General features: G+C 34.9%; 1 protein-coding gene and 1 long non-coding RNA gene across 6 annotated transcripts in view; both read right to left on the bottom strand.

The window, feature by feature from the left end:
* Positions 1–27,271, bottom strand: part of LOC126863481 (uncharacterized) — a 511,613-nt gene that overhangs the window by 286,216 nt on the left and 198,126 nt on the right. The window lies entirely within an intron of this gene.
* The window catches only part of LOC126878295 (uncharacterized), a 360,193-nt gene continuing 345,299 nt past the window's right edge, over positions 12,378–27,271 (bottom strand). For 4 of the 5 annotated variants that reach the window (XM_050640963.1, XM_050640946.1, XM_050640936.1 and 1 more), the window contains 8 exons: positions 26,544–26,832; positions 25,569–25,796; positions 23,373–23,687; positions 21,932–22,339; positions 21,622–21,850; positions 20,419–20,839; positions 18,890–19,478; positions 12,378–17,931 (listed from right to left, as the gene is read on the bottom strand). In XM_050640963.1, coding sequence (XP_050496920.1) covers positions 17,719–17,931; positions 18,890–19,478; positions 20,419–20,839; positions 21,622–21,850; positions 21,932–22,339; positions 23,373–23,687; positions 25,569–25,796; positions 26,544–26,832 — 2,692 coding nt within the window. In that variant the 3' untranslated portion in view covers positions 12,378–17,718. The remainder of the gene's footprint in view (positions 17,932–18,889; positions 19,479–20,418; positions 20,840–21,621; positions 21,851–21,931; positions 22,340–23,372; positions 23,688–25,568; positions 25,797–26,543; positions 26,833–27,271) is intronic. The other variant, XM_050640955.1, reaches the window with a different exon arrangement.

Here is a 27,271-nt window from a genome sequence, read left to right on the forward strand (position 1 = left end):
AACCCGATAAATCATAAATATGTCATCATAGAATGGCTTGTTGTTCCTCCAAGCTTCACTGATTGAAGAAAATTGCAATCAGCATGCTTTAAATGTCACTCTCACCCTTGCGATAGCACTGACGTGAGGCGATGGAAACTATTAGGCAAGATTAGCAGAATTTTCTTCGGATGGCCCTCGATCGATCGAACATTCACGCGATGCTATTTATTCGTTGGAAAAGCCGAATTTATGACCTCGGCTATTCTGATACGACAAACATAGAAGGTATAAAATGCATATATACGTACAACAATGAATATACACCAGCAACGAATAAAATAGCTACGATTATTGTATTCGATTGTATTCGAACACGGGTGTCACAAAAATATTTACGAATATTCCCACGTTCTTTATTCCTTGACGCGGAACAAGCAATGTTTTAAAGTTACCAAGAATGTTGGGGAAATACGGATTGAATTTTAAGAGGCTCAAGCTTAAAGCTTCAAGGACTCAAATAATGCTTACTATACTATTAATTAGTCACTAATTGTAAATGACATAAAAATAAAAAAAATCAAGGAGAATCAAGTTTTGCGATCTTTTTCGCGTGAATCCTTCATACGTATTTGCTTTCTATATCGACTTTGGAAACCATGTATCAGCCAAAGAATCGTTAAAAGGGCCTAATTGCAAGATACTAAGGAAACACGCAATACCGGCGCGGCACTGCACGGTATTAAATCAATATTCGCCATAATTCGTTGGCTCTGTCGTGTTGCACGCGACGAAACTTGACACGCTTGCGAGAAACTTTCGACGATCTAGCGATCTAAACTGAATTTTCCAGCGAAAAAATTTCCGCTTCGATTGAGCGGGATAAAAACGCGATAAAAAAGAGCCGGATGCAGACCGCGTAGGAAAATTTGTTGTCCATTTGAACTCCGTTTACAGCTGCTCTGTTATCCCGACCGTGTCACGCGCTTGTAAAGCCGTTAAATTAAAATCCAATTGGAAACAATAGGTGTCCCAATCGGCCACCGAAATAGGACGATCGTTAGGGAGACAAAGCGGAAGCGCTTTTTCCATATTCGGGACTGCGGGAAACGGGGATCGCTTCTCCCGCTTGTAGATCCTTGTTTTGACGATTGTTCGATGACGCTTGGAACGTGAACATCCTCGTTCTCTCCGTGGACGCTGTTTTCCTGCCGACTTTTTTTTTCGCCGCGTTTCAGTTTCGAATATTCCAGTCACGTTCCGATTTTAATTATTCGTCAATTTCTTTTTTCTCCTAGCCGATTTCGAAAGATTGCTTGGACTAGATGTTCTATCGCCAAAACAGATGCATCATTTGGTCGAATTGTTGGTATTACGATCGAAAAAATCTACGACAGCGTATCATTTATGTAGGATGACTTTTGGATTTGTCAGAATCCGGATATTCTTTTTGGAGAATTTCAATTGCTTTGTTAACTTTAATGTATACTTTAGTTTTTCTCGTGTTGCAGCTTGGAAAAATATTTTTGTATGTTTTCATTCTATCGCTATATATTATCTTGTTTTATATTAATACGCAAATACCTTTCATCGATCATTTATTTATTTGATTACTTTTCTCTAATTTAATTAATTTTGAATAAAATCGTACATATTTTATAGTTTGTTATCGATTTTTCGCAAATTTAAATTGACGAGTTTAGAGAAAAATCGTTAGAATGAGAATACGATTTAGGATACAATTTATAAAATTCCTTAGGCACCTTTTAGCCATTCAGAAGTCACATCGATCAACTCCATAAATGCAAACGTACAAAAAAGTAATAATGTGACAAACGCTGTTTTATAAGATTATCTTAGAATATATTCTTCTTGTAATGAATGAACTTTTGAAAATAAACTTTGTTCCTTGAAAATTCACTGAATTAATCTCGTACTTAGGCAAACAAATTAAGAAATTTATAAAAAGTGAATTGATTCAGGAAGACAGTTGATCATTTTGGCTTTGGAAATGTTCGAATAACAAAACTATTCAGTTTATATTTAACTCATTTGTCGTCGCTTCTTGCTTCCTAATCTACAAGCGGTCAATGTTGATCATTAAAGTTTTAATACACTTGAGAGCAACGTCAACAACGCACAGAATGTCTAAATGGTTGCACATCTAAATATCAATTATGTCTAATATAGTCTAATTTTAATAACCAAACGAGAACTGGTGTTCTCTGTTAAATAGAAAAAAAAACTAAGGGAAATTAATTGAATTGTGAATGACAATTCAACGTATGTTATAAGATACGCAAGAAATATTTTCACAAAGTATCGTCTTATTTACTAATATGATAATTATCGAATATCCCAGTTTTTACTAGAACTCTAGGCAAATTAAATCTCCTTTAACTTGTTGTAAAAATAGGAAGTTAGATGGAAATGATTGAAACATCAATTTAAAATTGAAAATGCAAAGTTCGAAATTCGAAGTTGAAGTTTGAAACTGGAAAACCGACTGATTTGCATTCGAAAATTAACTTCATTTCATGGAAATGAAAAAGTGCAATGAACGCCACTTTTCGAATTTAATAGTACAATTGATTAAATTCAATTTGGTGAAAATTAAATCTAAAGATTTTTATATCAAGTTTACAAATACAATTACATCAATTTTAACACATTTACGCTCAAAGTTATTCGAAGCGTATATATAACATTCTGCTCCAATAATTTATTCACGATTTAAGTGAACGATAAATCTATCTGTTCTCAATAACAACGGTCCTAATTTTACTTTATAATATCCTTTTTACAGAAATGTCGAACAGAATATATTTCTCTCGTCGATAAACTGAGAATATTTACCCAAGTACGTATCTTTAGGAATATGACTGAAAAACCTGGAATTTCGAGAAAAACGTATTCCAATACTATAATACAACAAGTATATTAGATATTTCATTCTGATACAATTTAATATCTTTAAATCTCTCATAAGTACATAAATATCTGTACTTCAATTATCGACGATTAAAAAAGAAATTCTCATAATCCAAAGAAACATTTACTTTCATAAGAGTTAATGCAATAATTTCCAACCAGAAATTATAAAATCAATCAGACGAAGAAGCATCGTTACCTGATAACTTCAAAAACCCATCTCACTTCTTATTCCGCGAACATTTTCCTCGATCCTCGACTTCGATTCGCGTTTAGATTGAATTTATCGGTTCTCAGGATCGACACTCTCGTTCACTAACCCTGGTAAACTTGGTCTATCCCTTGAAACGTTTCAAACGAGTCGCTCAAAGCCGCCTCTCTCGTCTGTTTTCCCTATGTCTCTTTGAATTTGTTACGTCCGGCTTGCCTGTTTCCGACTTTCGACGTTCTAAATGGCTGGATACGTCGTTTCAACGATCGTTACGAAAAACGTCGTCGACGACGAGTCGACCATCTTCCAAGGGTGCCTCGACGAGCTACGCAAGTCGTATCTATCTTTGCCTTTCCGGCGGTCGTTGCGCCTCGTGTTTCCGCTTTCGTGGAATTTTTCCCGTTCGTTTTAATTCCTTAGCCCGCTTTAATTTTCTCGTTTCGAGGCTCCGTTACGTCAGTGTCTTGAATAACGATTACCGCTCCTGAAACGATCCGTCTGCTACTCGAGTAGCCTTTTCACGAGTTTCGTTCGTCTCCTTTGCACCGATCCTCCAATTTGGCTTGTGTTAGCAGCCAGTCGTAGACCGACGACACTCTGTTCCGTCAACGTGGACGCGGGATTGTTAGAAAGGATTTCTTTTTCTCTTCTGTTGCTTACAGAACGTCAGAAAATATGTGTGGAATATTTATAGGATCAATTCTAGACATTAAAATGACGAAAGTGAAGTTCAGGAACAAAAATATGATTTGAAACTCGTTTTCAATGCTACCATGACGAAAATGAAAACATTTTTAATAATAAATGGATATAAATTTACGTTTACAGTGTTTCACTAAGCTCGTCAATTATTCTGTTCAATTTACGCAACTGCTTAATACGATGAATATTTACAGGAAGCAATTATTATAATTAGGAAGTTGCGAAAAAGGGAATGGGGATTTTTCGTTCCACTTTAGAGTCACAGAATGGCCACAAGAGAATCGTTAATAATTAAATAAAAACAACAAACGTGCGGGAATATCTTAATTTATCAGAGTCGAGTGTTTTTCATCGAGAACTGAAAACATCATCGAAACGAATTCCAGCGGAAATGAAGAAGAATACGATTCGAGGAGAGTAGCTGGGTTTCCCATTGCGAACGTATTGAAAGCACAGCCTTGAAATGGTTTCTCCTATGGGCCATTTTTGTCGGCCATTGCCTGCTGAAGCGAGTATCTTTTATTGCTTCCATTTTCTCTTTCTGATTTTGCTTCCAATTTTCTTCGCGATATTCTGTCGGATTAACGACTCGTGGGCGACTTCATTTTTCATCGATGTTTCTCCATCGATATAAATCCGCTTTTACAGTGAAAAAATAAGAAAAATATTTGCCCTTTCCTCTACGGTTACGCCATAACATAAATGTACGCCACATAATTTTAGAATTAGTCTGTGTCGTTCCATGAGCTTAAACGGAAGTGCCTGTCGTGAAAATGTTGAACATTTATTGAATTTTGTAGCAATGAGATTTGGTTGGTCCAATGTAGCTTTTTTCCTATTTTTATTCATTTGATCGATTTTATTATTGCACTTTTCTAATCACTCTCTGGGAGATATATTTTTTAACGTAAATGATTTGTATATAGAATTTAGAATCTCTTGTAGAGAAAATACTTCATTTGCGAGTTTCATAAAATAAAAGTATTTCTTAGGGGGGACATTTATATAGTAAGAGTATTTCTTATACGATGTTGTTAAAATATTTTTAGAGTAATTTAACATTTAGGAAATTAGAATATTTGGAGATATATCTTAGAATAATATCTGAAAGAACTATCGTACATAAATCATTAATATCATTATCTTTAGCTTTATCAATGGCTTCACAATATAAGTTTTTAAAATAAATTTATAAATCTTTAAATTATTCTTCGTGGTCTTGATTGAAAATTCAATATGAAACCGAGCTAAAAATCGTAGACATAGTAGTTAAAAAATTTTTTAAATCCTACTTATTATTTCAAACAATTCCAATACTTTATTCGACATTTAAATAATCAAATCTCCAACTATCGAATCAAATTAAATATCACAGTAAATGAAAGAAATATTCAGAAAATTCCTAGAATTCCCTCTCACAGTGACAAATTCCATAGTTTGTAAATTAATTGAAAAAAAAATTGCAAATTAAATATTGCGTGTATACCTTAGCCTTTAATAAGGTAATTAAATTTATAAACTAGTTAAGAAAAGATTCAAGAAACTGAAGAAAAGACGGTTCAAATTTTAAAAGATTTTCGTCGAATTCACCAGAATCATAAGAACAGAAAGAGGATCTGGAGGAGATGAAAGTTTGGAATAAAATCACGTCGAGTGTCCCTCGGTTTGATTTGTATCTAATATGCATTTTATTGTTGGCCAAGTACTTAGCTAATAGAAGTAAACAAGAATGCTTCTCTTTGTTCTCTTGCTTATCGCTATAACCGATGGCCCATTCTTTCTGTCATTTGCACTTATCGTATATCTTCGTCATCGCGACAGAACGCGCGTTCTATTTTATCATCGATATATTTTATATACAAAATCACCGTGTTATCGTGTTCACGCAACTTCCACTAGTTTTTGTCATTTTTTTTTCTTTTTTTCGTTAAATCTGCGTGCGTAATAATATAAATGTCCTTATCACATCCCATCGTCCTAGCTTCATTTTCTGACCGTGTAACGTGTGTGCGCGTTAAGTCCTCGACAGATCAAAATATTCCTTTCATCGTGGACAGACGGTTCGACAATCAATCAATCGGTAGACAATTCGACAACTAATCGGTCGTCAAACAATCGTATAATATTAAAAGACGGTGGGTAATACATGGTGAAGATTTTCTATTTTCATTACAGGCAACTGACTTTTCTAGAAGCATTAGCACAAAACACGCTTAGAAATCTCTTCTCTTTCATTCTCTCGTAATAATTCTTACTGCGACTCATTTGTTTTCATCTGTGTAAAACTATACAGCCGGAAATGTACAGTTATATCGTGCAATAAAGCCATGTATAACGAACTGATGGAATGATTAAAAAATTTGATGTAACGAAGTACGTGTATTATAATTCATGGAAATATTTTAACACTTGTAGAAATCCTTTATAAATATATTATGTGCGTTATAAGAAATATTTTGCAATTTTATTAACACTATAACGAGCCTCGTGTCTATAGTATTGTTACAGGATGAAACAAATCTAAAAATGTACACGGAAGCTATAGAATATTTAACACAAGCATATACTACGCAGAGATTATAAAAATGAATTATCCATTGCATTAATAAGCCTCAATATTCAGTGGAACGATTTTTAACACTTACTATATATTTAAGATGAGTATTTACGCCGTATAATAATTTTTTACTAAATATATATGTTTTTCAATAAATATCTCGTAATTCTCATGTACATTTTCAAATTTGTTTCAAATTTTACCAATACAATAAGCATTTCTAACACAAAATTAAAGTGTTTATAACTTGAAGAAATAAACTTCACGTATCATTCGTGAACATCAACTTTCTGTATCATCTTGAGGTTTATAATCGACTTTGTAAGAAGCACGTAATAGGTTTTTTTAATACTTCGTATACGAAACACCTATTCAGTTGTTACTCGTTTTCAAATCATTTTCCTAATCCCATGTAAAGTTTAGTACACGAAAGACATTTCTTTTTAAATGTCATTCTTTACTTCAATATTTTCTTTCTTTCGTCTCTTTCGTCTTTAGAAAAGCAATATCATTGAAAATAAGTTTTCTTTCGATACGTTGTTTATCGTTATCAGACTGCGGATTTTTGTGCAAATTTATATTTTTCTAAATGCAATTAAAATAACAGGATTTAGATAGATATTTATTTCGCCTATTAAAAATAATAACGAATACTGCGCTGTGCATATTTCATATATTTTGAATCATTAAATTTTCCATAAATACATAAAAATCCGCAGTCTAATAATTACTTTAATTCTACTATTTTATTTCTCTCTATTTTTTTTTTTTTTTTTTTTTTTTTGTTTCATTACCTTACTCCAATTTAGTTATCATTGGAGCAACATTTTGACTAAAAATTTCGCTATGGAATTTGAACCAAAGATGAAAGAAAAAATGGTACATTTAAATGGAAAAGTAAAAACTTTCATTCTGATTACTTTTTGTTCGAGTTCTTAGAAAGCGTTATTGCACGATATAAATGAAAATCGATAGCTGGCTTCGCCTTTCTCCTCATTCCCTGCTTGATCACTCGTACATGCACACGTTTACACCTTCTTCGATTTCATTCTCTCGTTCCTTCTCACAAATATACTGTTTTCCGTGTATACGCAACAATAGCTCCTTCTTTCGCGCTCAACCGCGTTACAATCGAGGCAAACAGCAGAACATCCTATAGATATTCTAAACCGATATTAATACTATTCAGACGCGATCATCGAACATCCACGGTTGGTTTCTTATCGATCAATTTCACTTTACCTCGCGTATTGCCTCGCCACTTTCGAATCGAATTTTCCTCGCGGAAGTTCTACCAATTCGATGAACGCCCGCCTATTTTATGATGGGAATTCTGAAGATCGTTGGAAATAATTTCGAGAGGTACATTTAGATAGATATTTAATTGACTTATTAAATTCGTTTTTCGAAGGATTATTACCAATATTTTCAGGCGAAATAACGAAATCAGTCGAATGGTTCTTTATAATATAAAATTATATATAATATATAAAATCTATCTGATTTAAACGTGGTATTATTTTTTCTCAAAAGTTGTCTTGGATTTCGAGCCTACTTTGAACTCAACTGATATAAAATACCCTTCTCAATTATCAATATTCCTATATAATGAATTGAATTAATTGTTTTGAAAGCGTACGACGTTTGAAATATCGTATACCTATATCTTCGTATTATTAATAGCTTAGAACCGTGTTTCAGAGTTTAATAACTTTCCAACTAGGTTTCAAACTTATATTAAGTGTTATGTATTTTAAATTCCAACCAATGTTACGAGAGGCACAAAGCTGAAAGAGAATACACGTTTCTTTCGAGTATATCAATGGAATAATTATAATCCAATTTACGTAATTTATTTTCAATATCTTACGTTAAGTCTGTAATTTTACAACTTACTCTTAAATTAGCAGTAAGAATTGCAATGTATGAACTAGGAAACACTGTATGAATTTGTGATGAATTTAGATATTATCTATAATGTACTCGTAAATGACGGATTTCATTTACTCGAAATTGTCTCCAACTAAATCGAGCCGAAGGAAATAATTTGCCAAAATGGCGATTCGTATTCTTGTGCTCTGCACGATATCATTTATCTTTTTTTTTATTTCTTCTTTTGTAGTTAAATTGATATAATTCCTATATCATTGCTCATTATCAAATATTTCATTTTTACAAATAAAATCGAATGTTTTCGAAGGCACAGAAGAAGAAATCTTTCCATTGAACGCGTCAAAAATCTTTCGTTGAACACAAGCTGCAATAGAGAAATCAAAGATATTGAAAATCTATTAGATTAATGTGACAAACGTTTAAAAATCTATAAGAGAGGTTTGATCATTATTAAATAAATATGCATTGGTCCAGGTTATATATAAATGAAAATATTCTACATTTCTGTATGAACATTTATCAGTTTTTATTTGAAATTTTTATTCATTTTATGGAAATAGGACAAATGGGAATATATGTATGAAAATTGAATTTTATTTATATTAGATCATATTGTATGTGTGTTTCCTAATTCTTGCGTTATATACATACATAAATACATTATTATTAGAAGTATTGCTAATATTAATGTTTCTAGTATTTATTCAAGAGAGAAAATAAAGATGTTAAGAAAGTTTCTTAAACAAAGCGTAAAGCCTTTTTATGAATATAAACTAAGAGTATGATAATACCTTATAACGAAGTTTAATAGTTCTTTAAAAATCTATTCACGTATTCGAAAATGTATAACGTTTATTTTAAAATTGATTATCTTATGCCTAGTGCATCTAATAAAATTATATCTCGTACTTATTCGTAAATTTATAATATTACAGAATCCATTTGATCGAGTCCATGTATCTTATTCAATAGAACGTATACATATTCCGAAATGAAGAACGATGTCTTTCTTCTGCATCTTCGAAATATTCAATCCACAAACACTGTCATACTCAAGATAAAGTAATAATTCGTTTATTTCATTACCCATTATTTTTCATCTACGTCTTCAACATCAAACTACTTAATCGTCGCTTAGAAAATAATTAAATGTAATTCAAAAAACTTAGTCTATCAATATATACACAATACTTCTCCCCACAAAATACAAAAGTATTCGTTCGCCATTTTCGAAAAATCCCTGTTATACATTCATCTGCTATTCAAACGATCACGATATATCAATCATTCATCTAGGTATTAATGAGAACAGAAAAGTTGACAAAATAGGCGAGGTTCATCCATCCTTACGACGTTCATTTGAACAGGATCGAATTCAAAATCAATGATAATTTTCTACGATGACTCGTGTGTACAACCACGTGTGATCGATAAATGTTCATACAGAGGTACTCCGTTGTAGATCAATAATTTTGCTTCGAATGGAAGCGTCGTTATCGACGACGAATTCTATCACAGATTTGCCAGGTTCTCCCTTCTTCTTTTTCTTTCTTTCCTTTTTATTTTTTAAGCGATAGGAAATAGGTTCACAGACTTCGCTCGATTCCAAAGAAAAGGATCGATAAAGCGAAAGAAGTCCGAGGTCCTAAGCGTTCCGTACGATGGATAAAACAAATTTCGACTTGAAGCCTCTGTGACAGTGATTGGCACGTAAGGGACTTGGTTTTTGGGAACCTGTGTCAGATACTTGACGTTTTACTGCGATCAAACGTTGATTATATTCATCTTTTTATGAAGCTGACGTTATATCTTTAATGCAATCGAAGAATGAGACGAGAAATAAGAAGTTTAATTCAGATATCATGTCTATTAGCCTTTTAATGGAATAGCTGAAAGTAGGTTTCATATTTTGTGACGCTTTTACAACGCTGGACGATAACTAACATTATATAACACTGGATGTTTATGCAAATTCGTATTTTCATGGATACAAGTAATGCAATGGAACCTAAACAAAGATTTGTTTCGTTTCAGTAAACACTTTAAATAGTTTGTATATTCTATAAGCTTCCTGTGTATTTTTATGTTTTTAAACTACTCGTAAATGTGTAAACATTCAAAATCTTTGAAACGAGTGGCCATTTCTAGAAAACTGGTTACTTGAAGACTAAGTTACGACTAGTAGCTGTCAAAAATACAAAAGTTCAAAGAAAATATTCAATTTAAATCTCAAATAAAGCGAAAAAACGACACTAGTTAAATAATAGAAAAATATTACAAAATAATAATGACATATTTGGATTAAAATTATAAGTTAAATAAGAATATAAAGGATTTTAATAGCGAAGAAAAATATTTTGCAACAATTTTAACGTACTCGATATAGATTGACAATTAGTGCGTTTGTCGCTATACTGTTTTAGAATCTGAACAATAGTGAATTTTTCAGTTTTGTATACTTACTAAGAAAATACGACTACTGTGATATAAAATATATAGTGATGGAACTACGTATAACATGTACATACATCACTAAATAAATTGTTTCTTCTCATAACTTTAGGAAAATATAGATTACTATTATAATTTATGATTCGTCTTAAATATATCATTAACAATAAGCTCATATCAAGAAAATGACACAGATTGTTCTATTCCAAGTTGAGAATGATTAATGACGCTCGTCCAATGAATAGACTTTTCTACATATTTTAAACGAATAAGTTTTCAAAAATTGCATCCTGAAGTTTACTTTCCACTGACGTATGAAATATATTTTACTTTTATCTTTCTATTAATTTTACCAAAATTACAACGGAATATAATTTCAAAAATAATACTATTTGTTAAATGAAAATGAATATCCTACTACCATTGATACAGTATAACGTCATGCTGTTAAACTTGAAAATTTGAAAACTAAATCCTACAAGAAAGAAAAAGATGTTGAAGAATGTTGAATATTGAATAATTATTGAATTGTTAGATCGGGTTATATTCTTTGATATTTCCGTCAAATTAGAATTTTTAATTAAAGTTTTATTAGAATTTATTCAATTTACGTTAGTAAGTCATTGTTGTCTTCAGTCTTACATTCTAAATTTCATTCTTAAGATTCCACTTATAAATTTAGCTACATACCCTCTACTAAATGGAAGATTAATTTGAGAAAAATCTACTCATAGAACTGATCTAATCTTACGTTAAGTACTAATATTAACCTATTATCCGTTCCACAGAAACTTGTTTCTCAATAATCGTACAGGAAAGCCAAGGAAATCCTTATCCCAAACGCAATCGAGGCACGCATGACCATCTGAGCGGCTACGCTCAGATGAAAAATGTCGCCAACAATATAAAGAAATCTGAACGAAATCTCGTTATCATGTCCAGTAAGGACTGCATTTATTGAAACTTTCCGCAATGTAAATACGAGAATCGTATATATCGAGTAGAAAAAGAAAAGGAAAATCTATGCAACGTGTCGTTCGATCACGGGAAAAAGCAGTCGACCTGACAATACTGCAAAAACCAAAACACGGAGAAATACAAAATACTTATATACACGTTTAACGCAGTACATCAAACGTTTTCCGCTTCTTCTGCTCTTCCCATATTTTCCTACATATAACACGTTTGACCAAGGTCTTTGAATTTCGTGCATGGTTTTTTTTGTCGCTTGTTTCTTTTTTCGCTTTTATTACAAACAAACGTCAACCGAGATTTTCCATACACGCACACGCACACACGCGTCATTCGCCATACAAAAAGTTTCGCGTAGGAAAATATAAATGAAGTTCAACTGTATCTCTCTTTTGTTTCATTTTTCTTTTTTTTTCTTTTTTGTTTTGTTTTTAATCCTGAATTCTTTTTCTCAGACTTTTGGGTTCGAAAAAACAGTCGCTCCATTATATTTTAAAATTTTTTTCTCCCTCTCTCTCTCACTCTATCTCTCTCTTTCTCTCCTTCTCTCTCTTTCATTCTTACATCACCTTCACTCGTGCATACAATTCTTCTCACTCGTATTTCATTTTTTCCCTTTTTTTTATTCGCGTCTTTTATATCTTTTTTTTTTGTTGTTGTTGTTGCTTGTCATTTATCATATTTGTTGCTTATCATTTGCACGATTACTCGCTCTCTCGCGTCTTGTATCTTTCGTACTACACATTTTGTTTTTTTTTTTTTACTTCTTTTAAATCGCAGCTCCGTTATTAAAATATAATAATTTCGATAATTCTCTACGATAAAATATTATCTTCTTCTGTTTTAACTTCATCCTCTCCGTCTCTTTCTCTCTCGTTCATTCTATTTCTCTCGCTCTTGTTCTTGCTCACTTGCCTTAATCATCCACGCATCGGCTATACATATCGTAAAATATACAGGCTCGCATAATCTCCTAACCTTAGCTAGATCGCTTATACGTTGTCCTTTTCTTGACGCTTCGTGACTATAATTACGATTTTCTTTTCTTCTCTATATCTCGCGCGAACGATACAAATGGCAATCGAGTACGCAACGTGACGAAAGAGGGATCCTTCTTCGTGGTACCGGGTGCACGATAACGTTCACGTCTCCTTTTTAACTAGTCAACCTCTCTATGAAATCCAAAGGAAACTATTGTACAAGCAAATTTCGAATTTATTACAAGCCTAAAAAATAAGAAAGATCCTACATGGAAAGATAATAAAAATTCTAAATAAAATAAAAATATTGGGCGAGTAACTAAGTAATAGCGGATTTTGTCATTAAGTGGTAATTTCTCATTATCACTTAATGACAAAATCTGCAATCACTTAATTGCTAACTCAATAGAAATTGCTCGTTTTAGTTCTTCTATAAACGGAGACATGAATTTCTCGCTCATCCGCTACCTTGACCAGACGCTTACAAACTATCCTTATCGTAGCGGCTAGACTAGCTCGAACGGTATACGCTTAAATCGTACGGATTCTCTCGCTCGTTCTGAATCGTCTCGCCGAAAAATGACAAGGAAAATAATGTCGTATCTGCCGGAGCGAAGGAGGCCTCGTCTCCTCGAGAAGGAAACGTCACATCGCGGTTCATCTTTACGCGATATAAATCGATTTGTCGATATACGGTGGTTCGTTCGACTTATTCCTCCAAGAAACGATCGCAGTCCTCAACGAGAAGCGCCTCAATTCCATGTGAATTCAAAGAAAGAGGAGTGTCGTCGCGAAATGTCGGCGTCTCTTTATTCATCGTGTGTATATACAGTGGTCACTTATTAAATCTCTTTTTTTTTCATTAACTTTCGTCATTATCGTACATTTTGTTTCCTCGTTTTTTTCATGCGAAACGCAGCATCGTTTCGACTATCTGTTCCCATTCTCCAATTATCGTAGGAAGATACATTGGATGACGTAGAGGAGCAAAATGGATCGAATGCAACGACCAAGAAATCGATTTTTTGGGGGACGTATAAAAAAACGACCGAGGACACCGACATTTCCCTCGATCTACCTAAGTCTACGTTATTTACAAATCTACAAGCGAACGTGCCTCGTCTACGTTGTCTACCGGTAGGCTACTCCTCATAGAATCGAAGCATCGAAAAAATCGTCGTCGAAGAAACGACATCTCTGAACGAAGAACCGTTCGCTCCTTCGAGCAATCGGTTTCGTCGACTGCGTGGTTTTCTCTTCGTATTCCATTTTTATTCTCTGAACGTTTATCGGAATGATTCGACTAAAATCTCTTTTCTTTTCTCTGTACATTCTCGTTCGTGTCATTCCGTCTAACGCACTTGAACATCTTTCATCGAGAGAACAATATGGACCATCAAAATGGAAAACCATCGAGTCAACGAATAACATGAAAGATCGCTCGTAGGATAACGACTCATCGACAGTACCTTTTCTTTTTTTTTTTTTTTCATTTTTTTTCTTTTGCCTTTTCCTCGCCGTTTTCTACCTTAATGGAAAAATACTATGCAATATACAGATTGCACGCGCTGCGTGAGACCTATCTGGGGATAGGTCGATCGTCGTGGTCTTTAAGATTCGACCACGACATCTCCGCGCGCTAACGTGCGCGCACGACGATAACAATGAATGTACACTAGGGATAGAAATCTATGGAGATCGATCAGCTTGTGTCTAAGACAGGCGACTCGCCGATCCTTGTACGGCTTACATGATCTATTTACACGCGAACAATCATACGCGCCACGACGTAAGTACTCTGGTTCGCTTTATTCTCCCGTTATATCTCGCCCATATGAATATGAACGTCAGCAGAAAAAATGCATGATAATTATTGTATCTGCAGTTTGTACTAGGATCGTGTTTTTCTCGCCCTACGGGTGGTTATCCTCTTTTTAAAAGGGAAATCAGAGGACTGAACCGGGAAACGACACGTTTATCCGCGTAATAAGTAGCCAAGGTATCGAGAATCGGCGAAAAATCGGCGATTTCTCGATCCGTTGCTGATCGACGAAGAGCGTCATTGGTACCATCACCATCCGAGCTATGCGTACGTGTGTCTCTGATGGATCTGTTATTAACGTTCCTCTACGAAGATCTGTCGCGGATTAGAAGAGAAACGATCGTTGTTTGATCGTTAAAGTGATCGAAAATCGTGGGCGAAAGTGGTCAGCTCTCCCTTTATTTCTGTCGACGAAACGAATGCCGCGGAGAGATACAAAGAACGATTAAAAAATCAAAAAAGAACATCTTAATTCTAGCATGATAGCGTAATGCTCGCAAAATGAACGCGTATACAGTATGAAAAAATGATTCGCGAGTGTCAACTTATTGTTTAATACGCGCTCGCAACAAACAAAAACGTTGTATGTAGCACCTTATATCGTATCACCAGCGACAACGGTTCGCTGTGGATTCGACGCTCCAGACGCTTCGATCGTTCCGAGCGCCGCGATCCATCGAATCTCTTCTTTCGTATCGAGAAAATAAAAAAAGACAAATATACAAAGTGTGGAACGTCCGCTCACGTCAACCTCTCCATCTTATCATACGTATCAGTGCCGTGCAACCTGTATTTCGAAGCTTATAAAAACTTTTTTTGTTTTTGTCTCTTTTATCGTAGCTAGAGAACATCAGACGGTTGAGTATCTATGTGGTAATAAGCAACAAAGATTTAATGAAAATTCTTGTTCCATTAAGTAGTAATTGATCCCTTTGCTGAAACTAATTTATCGGATTTTCACTTCAAACGGAGAATACAAATTGTTACAAATGTTTTATTTTAAAAACATGTTTAAATGATTAGCATTACTCTGAGAAATAATCATTCTGCCGAAATTTTCAATTTGAATGAAAAATCAATATCAGAACCTTTCTACGTCCATTGATTTATATTCGATACAACGTGTCTTTCTATGAGCAAATATTTTATTGAATTTAAAGAAAAATACGAAAGGATTGTCGTTAACATACGTAATTTCTCATTTCAATTTTATATCAATATTTTTCTTGATACGTTAAATCTTTTTGTTTGCTGTAAGCGAGCAGTTCCGATGGACACAAGAATATTTCAGTAATAGATAGATAATTAGGAAGAATTATCGATTGTGCTAACTTGCTAACATCTTACTTAAACTCTACATCAAACTTTATCTTTTATAATAAAAGTTTTACTTTCATCAAGAAATGTTTGTTAAGAATTTTGAATGAAAGGTTCATTCTGAATATAGAATACTGCCTGTATCGTACATCACAAGTACATACAGATTTTTTTATTTATACCAATGGAATCATAAAAAGAATCACTATAAAACCTAAGTTTCTATTTACGAACAACGCTGAAGTAAATGAGCGACACTCGAAAATGAAGAAATTAACGTGAGAAGGTGATTCTTAATCTAAGTACATCGCGTCTTGTAAACGCCGATCGCTAGAGTATTAAAGGAAACAGCAATGAAAGTCTCAAAGCTCGAGAATCGAACTGCCAGAACAGGCCACTTCGTCTCGCAACTTGAAATTTTGTTATTTTTACGTGTAGAGTCTGCGTGATCGGGCTACAAGATTCGCACAAAATCTTTCGATTTTCTGTTTTTCAATATCAGTACATGTGTGTGATTGTATATACAATACAATGTATTGTATTTTCGCGGTTAGACAACGATATATAACACTAGTCTAACGGTTAATAATCTAATTTTACACTTACAGATATATACGCACTTAACATTTATGTACAGTATACATATATGTATATATACTATGTATTTTCTATTTACAACTGATAAAACAGATTTTTATAAATATCTCCGTAGTTGATTTCACGTTTTTTCGTTAATGCCACTCATAGATTTATTGCATCTGTCCTCTACATATATAATATATATATATTTATATTTATATTTATATATATGTATATATATACATATATTTATATGTAAATGCATTCTTTGTAATTATTCATCAATGTACGTTGGTGTGAAATCCAATGTGATCCAAGTAGCGACAAACGCAACCCGTAGGCATCAAAAAAATTAAACTATTCATTTTGTTTCATTTAACTTTGTTATACACAAGGCACAAGCCTCCTCCTCTATTCCAGTTCGAAAATTCTTTACGGTAAATATTAAACTCTCTCGATTCTTATTTACAAGCTCTTGGATCCTAAGAAATCTCGGAAAAAATTGCACCACCCATGTGCATCGTACATATCTATCATGCTAACGCACAAATAATCAGGCATCCCTGTCAAGAACAGCGATACAACTTTGTCATTGCACGTTTCGCCTCATATTCCATCGGAAAAATATACAACACTCGCGTTTCGCTTAAATGCGAATCACATGGTCACAACAATATCCCGCGATTCACGAAAATATATTCTCCATTCATCGTTCAGCACCAAAAATGAAATACAACCCTGTGGAATCTGTGAGCGACGCGAAAGACGCAAGAATATTAATGGAAAACTATCAAATCAACAACGATTATCTCGCATAAACAATGTATATAAATGAGAAACTAGATTCGAATGGATTCTATGCTCGATCAAAAGGAAACCGATCGTAACAATGTATGCAATACATAATAACCGTAAAAAAAGACAAGATATGATCGATGTATAAATGGGAACGATCTCTTGTCCACTGTGACAATAAATAATGCTTGTGCCTTGTGGTGATTCTGAATGCCTCTCTGAAAGCTTGTGTCATCGATCGCATCATCGAGCTAAGATTCAAAATTGAACTCGCTCGTTATTCACAATGTAAAACTCTAATGTCTCTGGATCGACGAATGTTTGATTCGTCCATGTATCATCTTCACATCTCGTTTCCAAATCTTTGAAAACTGGCAGACGTAACAGCTTCGGTCATGGCGTTAATGGCCATGGCGTTAATGGCCATGGCGTTAACGGTCATGGCATTTCATTTAATTTCGCATAATATTTTATTGGCTGACAACAATTAAGTAACACCAGTTAACCTAATCGTCAGCTTAAGCTGTTCTCAAACAACCCCTGGCTGCATGGTCAACAGGTACGTCGTGGGGTCGTAATATCCAGCCAAATAGTAAATGTCGTTGTTATCGTATATGGTCAGATATCTGTGCGGCTCTTTTCCCAGCTTCTCTGTGTATTCCTGAAGCGGCAGCACCTCGCATTTGTGGGAGATCGTTTGAACATCGTTCTCGTCCATGTGAGGGGACTCGAACAGGGCACCCTAGGGACATTCGTTTGAACAGATTTCATTAATATAAGAGGAAAAGTTAAAAAGTTAAACGTTCGAGGCTCGTGTCTTGCAGTGTAGAAAATTTCTATAACGATACTAATACTGATATAACAATTGTGGCATAGTGAAAGATAAAGACTGGTAGTTTTACTGTTGGGGACTTGTGTGTGGATGTGAATTACGTGGAATGACATTTTCACTTGCACTATTAGTCTTTTTTCGCTATTTTTATCTTTCTTTGATTATTTGTTCTTTTGCTTTTTATTTGCAATTGAATTATTTGTTTGAGTTTTTTTTTACTGTTTTGAGATAATATGAGAATAAAATATGGAGAACGTTACGGTACATGTACATGTATGGTGTATGTATGGTAAAACATATAGTAAATGTATGTATGTTAAAAATCTTATGTGCGTGTAAAATGCTTTTTGAGAATGTGTCTGTCCTTAAAGTATTCTTTCTGCGGCGTGCTCGCGTTTATCAAACTGTGCAACTTAATTATCTGTTATCAACCACAAATTTGAAATTACTTCTGCCGAAACTGTCTATCAAATTAACACATTTCTTTCAGCAGAAACAATTTTATTATAGATAACAATGTTTCCTTCGATATCTGCTTTCTTCTTATTGTTCTAACCACGCCAAAACTTGCAGAAACGTAATAATTAAAGAGATGCAAGAGTGATAACAATTCTCTATTGTTTCAAAGTATAGTGGCTGCAGAAGATATTCGCACGTCGTACTTATCATAGTCACTACATACTAATCAATTAACTCCAAGTCACAAGTAACGATATTTCGTATCGTTGAGTAATAATTTCGTATGACTATTAAAAATTTGATACTATACGAATGATATGTAAAATCTGATAGAAAGACTCTTCATTAAAGAATAGGAATAATTTTTCTAGTTAGTGTGATTATTTAAAACATCCCATGATATTCTTACCGGGTACTTCAAATTCTTAGGGCAACCCACGGTCTCCTCAGGATGATAGAACCACTTCACCTTCACGATCATATTGGAACTTGAAGTTTCCCACATGGATTCGATGCGCCCGATGTAGGGTCTATCGGGTCTGCCAGTCGACAGAAAGACCGCACTGTCACCGATCTGGATCGTCTCGCTACCTCGTTGAATAGCTCGGAAGAATTGTTTCTTGGCTCTTCCCTTGGCACCGGGTCGTCTGTAACCTTTTCCAGCCCAGCCCCACAATTGTCTCGCTGGCAAGAAAGCTGCCATTTTGCTTCGACTTTCCACCGATTCCTGTCGTTCACGCACTTTCGACTTTTTGTCCGTTTTCTTCGGTTTTTCGGGTTTTTCGGGTTTTTCGGGTTTCTCGGGTTTTTCGGGTTTCTCGGGTTTCTCCTCGCGAATAGGTTCTTTGATCGGTTCCGGGGCTACTTCTTCTTGCGCTACTGGTTCTTCTTGGACTTGGACTTGGACTTGGACTGGTTCTTCTTCGCATTCTACTGTGGCTACCGTTTCCTTGGGCAGTTCTTCTTCGCTCTTCTGCCCGCAACAACTTTCCCCACTGCTAAGAGGCATTTAAAAACATTCGAATTAAGATCGAAAAAGTAGTGTAGAGATATATTGCTTTAGTTTTATTTTATTTATTTACTTATTTATTTTATTACAAATCCTTCAATATTTTTCTATTCATTTATAAATTTCATTGCGCGAAACGAGAGTAATAAAGAAGTATGAAAGAAACATCTTCCAGTTTGATTAAATTTTTAACCCTCCCGCTGCAATGCCCTCAGAAAGGAATTGCTCTTTGAGCAGCCAGCGGGACAATGGGAGATCGGTCGCGCGGATGGCACGATGCTCCGAGAAAGATACTGTGACTGAGCGCCTATAGGCGCTGTTCGCAGCAAAAAGGTTGATTAACCCATTCAGAGCTAGATAATTGTTGAAAGTATGATTTAATAACTTTAGTGAAAAATCGAACCATCGAGTTGCTGTACGGATGTTGGAAAGATAGTATAGCGTGTGCCTTGGTATATTTTGGATAGACAATTAAGTCATTACAATTTTCTGCTGTAATAACAACAGTAAAATATAGAATTTAAAAAAAGGGGGGGGGGTTATAACTGAAACACCCGTTAACTCTACGTTTGCCCTTAATGAGTTAATGTCTTATGTTTTTCATTTATATTAATAATGATACAATAAATTTCCTTGATAATAGTATTTTTAGACTGAATAAATCTTGTTGTATAACTATATTTAATAATTTAAAAAATATCAAAGGCATATTGCAATAAAATCTTCAATTTATTTATAGTTTATTTCGTATTTACTTATATTTACGCATATCCTACTGTCATTGACAAGAATTATAGATCTCAAATTGTTATCGAATAAATATAGATTTTTAATACTTTCAAACGGCGATTCAAAACAAACCTTCTTATATATAAAAAAATTAAAAAATTAATCCAATGTACCAGAATTTAACACGAAAAAGAACAAACCTAATGTGACTTCCTTCGCTGTGACTGCTGTGATGACTATGCTTGTGCTTGTGTTTACGATGTTTTCTGTGCCTATGCTTTCTATGTTCTTCGCAACATTTGTGCCTTCTGTGCTTCTTCTTCCCTTCCTGAGCCTCCTGCAATCTCTTTAATTTGTCTTTTCTCCTTTTCTTCATTCGTTTCCTTTCGCGATATTCTTCCAAGACTTTTGCATCTACGTCATCCACCTTCTGTCGATCCAGGGACTGTGCGTCAGTTGGGGAAACGTAACAACTCGTTGTTGATAAAACAGGAGTCAACGCGTTATTCGCATTCGTGGAAGTAGAAGGTTGACTGTTACTGGAAGAGCGTTTATCCTCCGTCGACATTGACGTTTGTCGTCGACGTTTTCCCAACGACAACAGGGGATTGGGATCATATTCTATAATTTGATAAAAAATTCGATATACATGAGTATGTTCAGATGATACAGAAATTGTTAAATACTATAAATACATATATGTGAAATTTCATTCAATTTCGTGAAAACTGTCTGAGAACAAATACTTTATATACGTATATGTATATAACTGAAGTTCAAGTAATAGAAGCTTTCACCGATTCTCCCAACTAGGTATTGCTTGTGCAAATAAGTGGATTTAATCGATAGAAATTCAGTTAACCTGGTACTAAATGAAAGTTTCGTTTGAATAAATTGAGTTCAATTTTATACTGTTTAGAAATACAATTTTAACGAAGGTAGATTTCGTGGTACTCGTACACAAAAGTCAACACTAATAATCCAAGAAAATTCCAAAAAGTTAAAAAAAATCCTTAAACCATTCCAATACAGTAATTTAAAATTCCCAAAGAAAAATGTATTTTAAAAACCTGTAATCTTTAGAATATCCCAGCCAATACCATAAAAATTTCAAAACTGAATTTCAAATTCACATCTCTGAATTCAAATCTGCGTAAGTAGTTATTAGTTGTCCGAAAAGCGTCTTTCTTATACAGACACGTCTTTTACGACGATGCACCTTCATACAAACGTGGAACACAAGTCTGTGAAATGTCACGGTGTTTATCTCAACAGAACAGAATGGATCGTACGTAATTCGACAAAATAATATAAAACAAAAAACGTTGCGCGTCTATTATTTTCTCATAAAACGAAAAAAACTTTTTGGACAACCTAATACATTAGAAAACATCCAAACTTACCGACAACTGGATAATCAGGCTGCAACAGTCTAATGTCATCTAAAGCTATCCTGCCGCTATCCCCGTCATCAAACTCCACGCTAACAAATTTCTCATCGAGCTCAGGGTCAGGTTCCGATGGTTCGACCGAGGTACCCGGATACAAGCAACGATATTGCTGGCTCCAGTAGGCGCATAATCTCGTGCCAGGCGGTAGCTCTTTCGTGGAAGTGGGACAGACCTCGACGATCTGTAAACAGTAACGGAAAACAGGAACATGAACCCTCTATACGGACGAAAGATAGAGTAAAATAAATCAACGTTAATTTACCGCGTCTCGTAGAATCTCTTCTCTGGAATGGATGTGAGGCCTGTTGCCCCGTTCGCCGTCCAGCGTGATCGCATAAACGTCAGGCGCCTGAACCGCGCTCAGCCTTCCGGCGTAAAATAGACCACCCATCGCAGTTAAGACCCTCAACTGGTCTATAGCCAAGTGCGCCGACGTTAATTTGCATTTGTTCACATTCTCCGTCTTCTCTGCTCGGGCAGCCTTCGCGCATTCCTTGCACTCTTTGCACTCGAGCGACTTTCGACGTTTTGACTCTCTCTTGTCTCGATCGCTCAACTTATGTCGCGATGGCGATGACGAACTGGACTTCCGCTTCTTCTTCTTCGATTTCTCGTGTTTGTTTTTCTCGGGTTCGTTTTCGGCAGGTTCGGCCGTGTCCACTGGGATTTCCTAATGAATCAGAGAGTAGATTACAGTGGATGAAATTGGTAGTGTGGCGGCACTTGACAGTAAACTTCCCAACAGTTTACGTCGCGTGACGCACGACACAAAGACCCTATACCTGCGGACAAGATGATCGTACTGAATATTTCCAGCTAGCCTAATGACCGCTATAAATCTTAGGATTTATTTTAGCTAAGGTCCCCCAAAGAGACAAACAGTCTTTGTTTATCAGTCTCGAAGTCGACCACCTATCACGGGGACACACGAGAAATCTGCTATCTCTCACGTACGATGCTTCCCGCTAGCAACACCCTCTCAAGGGCAGCTAGCATCCTTTTCCAACGACCAACACGAATTAGCCAATAAACATTAACGTACATTTCCCTCACTTTCCGAACCAAAGCTTTTCTCAACGAATCCGATGCCTTCGCATCCTTAGACACATCCCAACGCAGTCTTCCTCCGCAGCAGCATCGCGACAAAAAGTCAGTCTATTACCGCGAGTCAACATATCACGATCGTTATACCTACACGGTTCGAGTCGAATAATTATCTAAGCTCTCGACATCTCGTGCAATCATTGTCCGCACTCGCAGCGCATCTCGAATCGTAGCTATCCAAGCTCTATCTTATAACCGCGCATTCGCGAATCCTGCGTCAAGTGTACTCATTGACATTAGAGTGAATAAACATTTATCGTTCAATAAATCTGAGTTTTCCTTCCGACCCTATCACGACATATCACCTCAGTAGGAATGGCGTTTGATTATAGTGGAATTTGTATTTCTTGAAGAAGCGGTGAATGGTGGAAGATATATTAATTATACTACTTTCTCTAAAAAATTTTACATATAAATTCTGTATAACTTTATCTCAATTATTAACCCTCAAAAAATATCCTATTTACGTACTCTGAAATTGTATTCGTATATCTATAAGATCAATTTTTGGGAGGGGGTAATTCTTTTTCTCTTTCTTTTTTTTCTATTAATGTCTAATGTTGAATAGTTTGATAATTGAATCTTTCTCTTTACGTTACCTTCACTGGTTCCTCCGCGATGGTTTCTGGCAATATATTTTCAGTGACACTGCTGGTTTCGTCATCTTCCCACGTCTTCACCTTCGCTTCAGCTTTCAATTTCGGCTTCATCTTGCTTTGTTTATCCAATTTCACTTCTTGACTTAATTTTGCCTTTTCCGCGATAATGGAGCTGATCACATTCTTATTGTGTAAAGGAGTTTGTTTCGCTGGTTTCGGCTTTGATTTTGTCGATTTGTGACTCTTGGAAGAAGATTTTATGGAAGATAGCCCAGTCTTGAACGGTAGTGGAGTATAACCAGTTTTTCCCACATACTGTTTATACAAATAAAATGAAATTATGCCTCATGTGTGATAACAAAATAATTATATATTAGAAAATATAATATTAGGTCGTCCGGAAAGTTCTTTCGCGTTCGCCGCTCAGTGCCTTACCTCGTTCTGCTTAAGTAAACAAACCACTCTACCGTCAATCGTGTGATCATTAGTTATCCTCTAGTGAGGCAAGAGAACAGTTCTCGATGTTAGTAGAAAGTGTATTGAGTGTCTTTTGCGTGGTGAAAGATAGAAGACCAAAAGATGCATTTTCGTCATGTTATGTTTCACTGCTTTAACACGTTGACTGCCACGCGTGTTTTCAATGAAATCTCTTTCAGGCCACGCGTGCCGCAGTACCAAGCTTTCTCTGTTAGGTATTTTCATCGCACACAATGTATGTCTACAGCTTGCAGAGAAACTTTTCTACCAAGAACGAACATTGCACATTGTAAACCATTTTCGTATTACTTTTATAAAAATTCAATAGTATTATTATTTCCTCTGGAATATCTTTTCAAATATCTACGACGACCCTTCGCAAGTAGTCAAATAAGCGCCACCCGAATACGGGTGATGCGGCGCTACCGAAAACTTTGCTGTCACCCGAATACAGGTGTCATGGCAGTCAACATGTTACAAAAGACAGTACGCCTAAACACGCTGCAAAGGAGATTTGTGATGTTTATGGTGATCGGTCTACAACTGTTCAAACAATCTGAAATTTAGAAGGTTTAGAGCCGAAAATTTTAATCTGAAAATGAAGATTGCAGCGAATGTCCATCCACCACTGATAATGACCTTATCAAGACCTACCTCGATGAAAACCCGAGGTCTAGTATTTGTGAGATAGCAGATGCTTTAAACATTCCGTGAACAACGATTCATGAGCATTTAACAAAGCTTTGGTACGTTGATCGCTACGAAGTGTGGGCCCCCAGGAACTGACGGAGAGCAATCTCCTGAATCGAATCTCGACATGCGATTTTTTAATTCAACGCGACAAAAGAGAGCCATTTTTAAAGAAGTTAATTACTGGAGATGAAAGTTAGATTCTCTACGACGACACTGCGCGCAAGCGATCTTGGTCGAATCGACATAAGCGTTCTCCAACGGTAGCAAGACCTGGATTTCACCCGAAGAAGGTGCTGCTTTTAATTTGCTAAGACTGGAAGGGTATCCTCTACTACGAATTACTTCCGTAAGAGCAAACGATCAACAGTGAAAAATATTGCACCCAATTCGAAAAACTTAAGGAAGCCGTTATCACAAAACGTGTTGAAGTGGTGTCGTGTTCCACCACGATAACGCGAGGTCACATGTTTCTTTAGCAGTGCGAACGAGACTTCTAGAGTTTGATTGGGATGTTTTATCACACCCTCCATACTCTCCAGATCTTGCATCATCGGACTATTATTTGTTTCTCTCCCTAAAGAATTTTCTTCGCAATAGAAGATTCAAATCAGTAAACGAAGTGAAAAACGGCCTCAAAGAATATTTTAAAAGTAAGCCAAGAGAATTTTGGACAAATGGCATTATGAGACTCCCGGAGAGATGACAAAAGATGGTAGAAGAGAAAGGACCATACATTATTTCAGAAGAGTAGGAAATATATTTTGTACTTACCTCCTATTAAAAAAACGAAAAGAACTTTCTGGACAACCTAATAATTACGTATTATATTATTCTAAAATTATAGTTCGTAATGAAATTATTTTATAATTGCAGTATTATGAAATAAGATAGAACGTTGTGTATGATAAATATAATAAAATCAAAATTCATCTATCTTTCTCTATACTGTATTGCATATATTTTATAGATATAGTGTGTCTCATATATCTGAAGCATTTAATAAACAAATCTAGAAGCAAAACTCACTTTTGTTTGAAGATGCCTATTCTTCGACAAAAGATAGCCCACCAAAGAACTTTTGCTCTTAGGTTTCTTAGCAACTATCGTTTCCGTAAGGTGTCTGACACCTCCGGATGAGCACATTAACTTCCTGGGTCGACCAACCTTCCGTTTCTTCGATGCTGAACTAGAACTCGCGATGGTAGGTGCTGGAGATGATGTATCATATCCAAGTTGCACACATTTGTCAGAGATCTGATGACATTTATTAGAAAAAGATTCTTTACTTATACACATATGTTATAGTTTCCTTAGCTTCTTATATTGAATACTTAGTCAGCCGAATAGGGAGATCTCCCCGCTTTAAAATACATTGCTGCATGACCGATCGGGGAGATATCCCATTTTGAGCTTGGCAACGCGTCCTATTTCTTTTATTAACCAATTTAGTGCTGCTGAACTTAACTGATACATTTCAATTATGAGATATTCATTCCTACTAATCTTAATGTTTAATTGTCATAAAAATATTCGAAATTTTAAAATTAATGAAATTAATAAAACGTATCACATAAATGAAATATATCAATAAAGATCTTAATTACCATGACAATATAATCAATATATGTTATATATATATGATATATAATATTACGTTTATATATATATACTAAAATTTATATACAAAATATATATATATATATAATACATTATAACTATTTTTAATTTGAGCATTACAGATAAGCAATTTTTCGTCATTATTCTTTATCATTAAAATAAATCTTTTCTTATTTTCTAATGTTTCTCCTTTTTTCTTAACAATTTCTCGCGTTTTAATTTGGTATCTTAGTTCGTCAAAAATAACAGAATTGCCCTCACTTCTAAAATTTTGAATTATAATTACAAATATAAGTCGTTAAAGTTTTATTAGTTTTTAATTATTTAATAGTCTGCTTCTGTCTTTTCTGTTGTTTTCTTTTTCATAGTTAGTGTTCGATTTACCCGTCCTGCGCCTTTCTCGTCGTCCTCTTGCGGCAATTTGTTTGATGGTAGTACGGTGATTGGCGAAGCAACTGGTGCAACGGGCATGGGAATACTTGGTATACTATCCAGTAATTTAATGTGGCTCCTTTGTTCACCCAGTTTTACCAAATTCACGTTACATCTTGGCATTGCTAGGACAGCTGAAGCTAATGGCTGCGGAGCTCCATCGGACGGTTGCGATGGAGATTTGTTGGGTGAAGACGTCGATTCTAACGTCGGTGGGGATGTGAGGAGACCGTGATCGGAACTGTAAACATTATTAATAGTGGTTTATTAATCGTTCTTACGGTAACTCAATGATTTTCTATTAAAATTTTAATCAAGGTTTTTTTCTATTAAATTATTCAAGAAATCTTGCAGTAAGAAAATTATTCTGCATATATATATTTATAAACCATATTTTTTTCAAACTATAAAAATTGTCTTAGTCGTTACGAGAAAGGAACGATCCTACGTGAAAAAGTAAGTTAATAATGTGAAACAAAATCTTTTTACATTAATCTCTTATAAAGAGTTTCATATAAGACTTCGTTTGTGAAAGTATGAAGTGGTGAAATTTTGTTATCTAGAAATATATAATTAAATGCATGCATATATAATGATTTTTCAAATCAAATTTTCCCAACGCTAGAAATGGAAATTCTATGTTTCTTGTTTCTTGTTTACTACCTTAAAAAGTTCAATTT

This window comes from Bombus huntii, chromosome 1, assembly GCF_024542735.1.
Source record: "Bombus huntii isolate Logan2020A chromosome 1, iyBomHunt1.1, whole genome shotgun sequence".
Classification (NCBI taxonomy): domain Eukaryota; kingdom Metazoa; phylum Arthropoda; class Insecta; order Hymenoptera; family Apidae; genus Bombus; species Bombus huntii.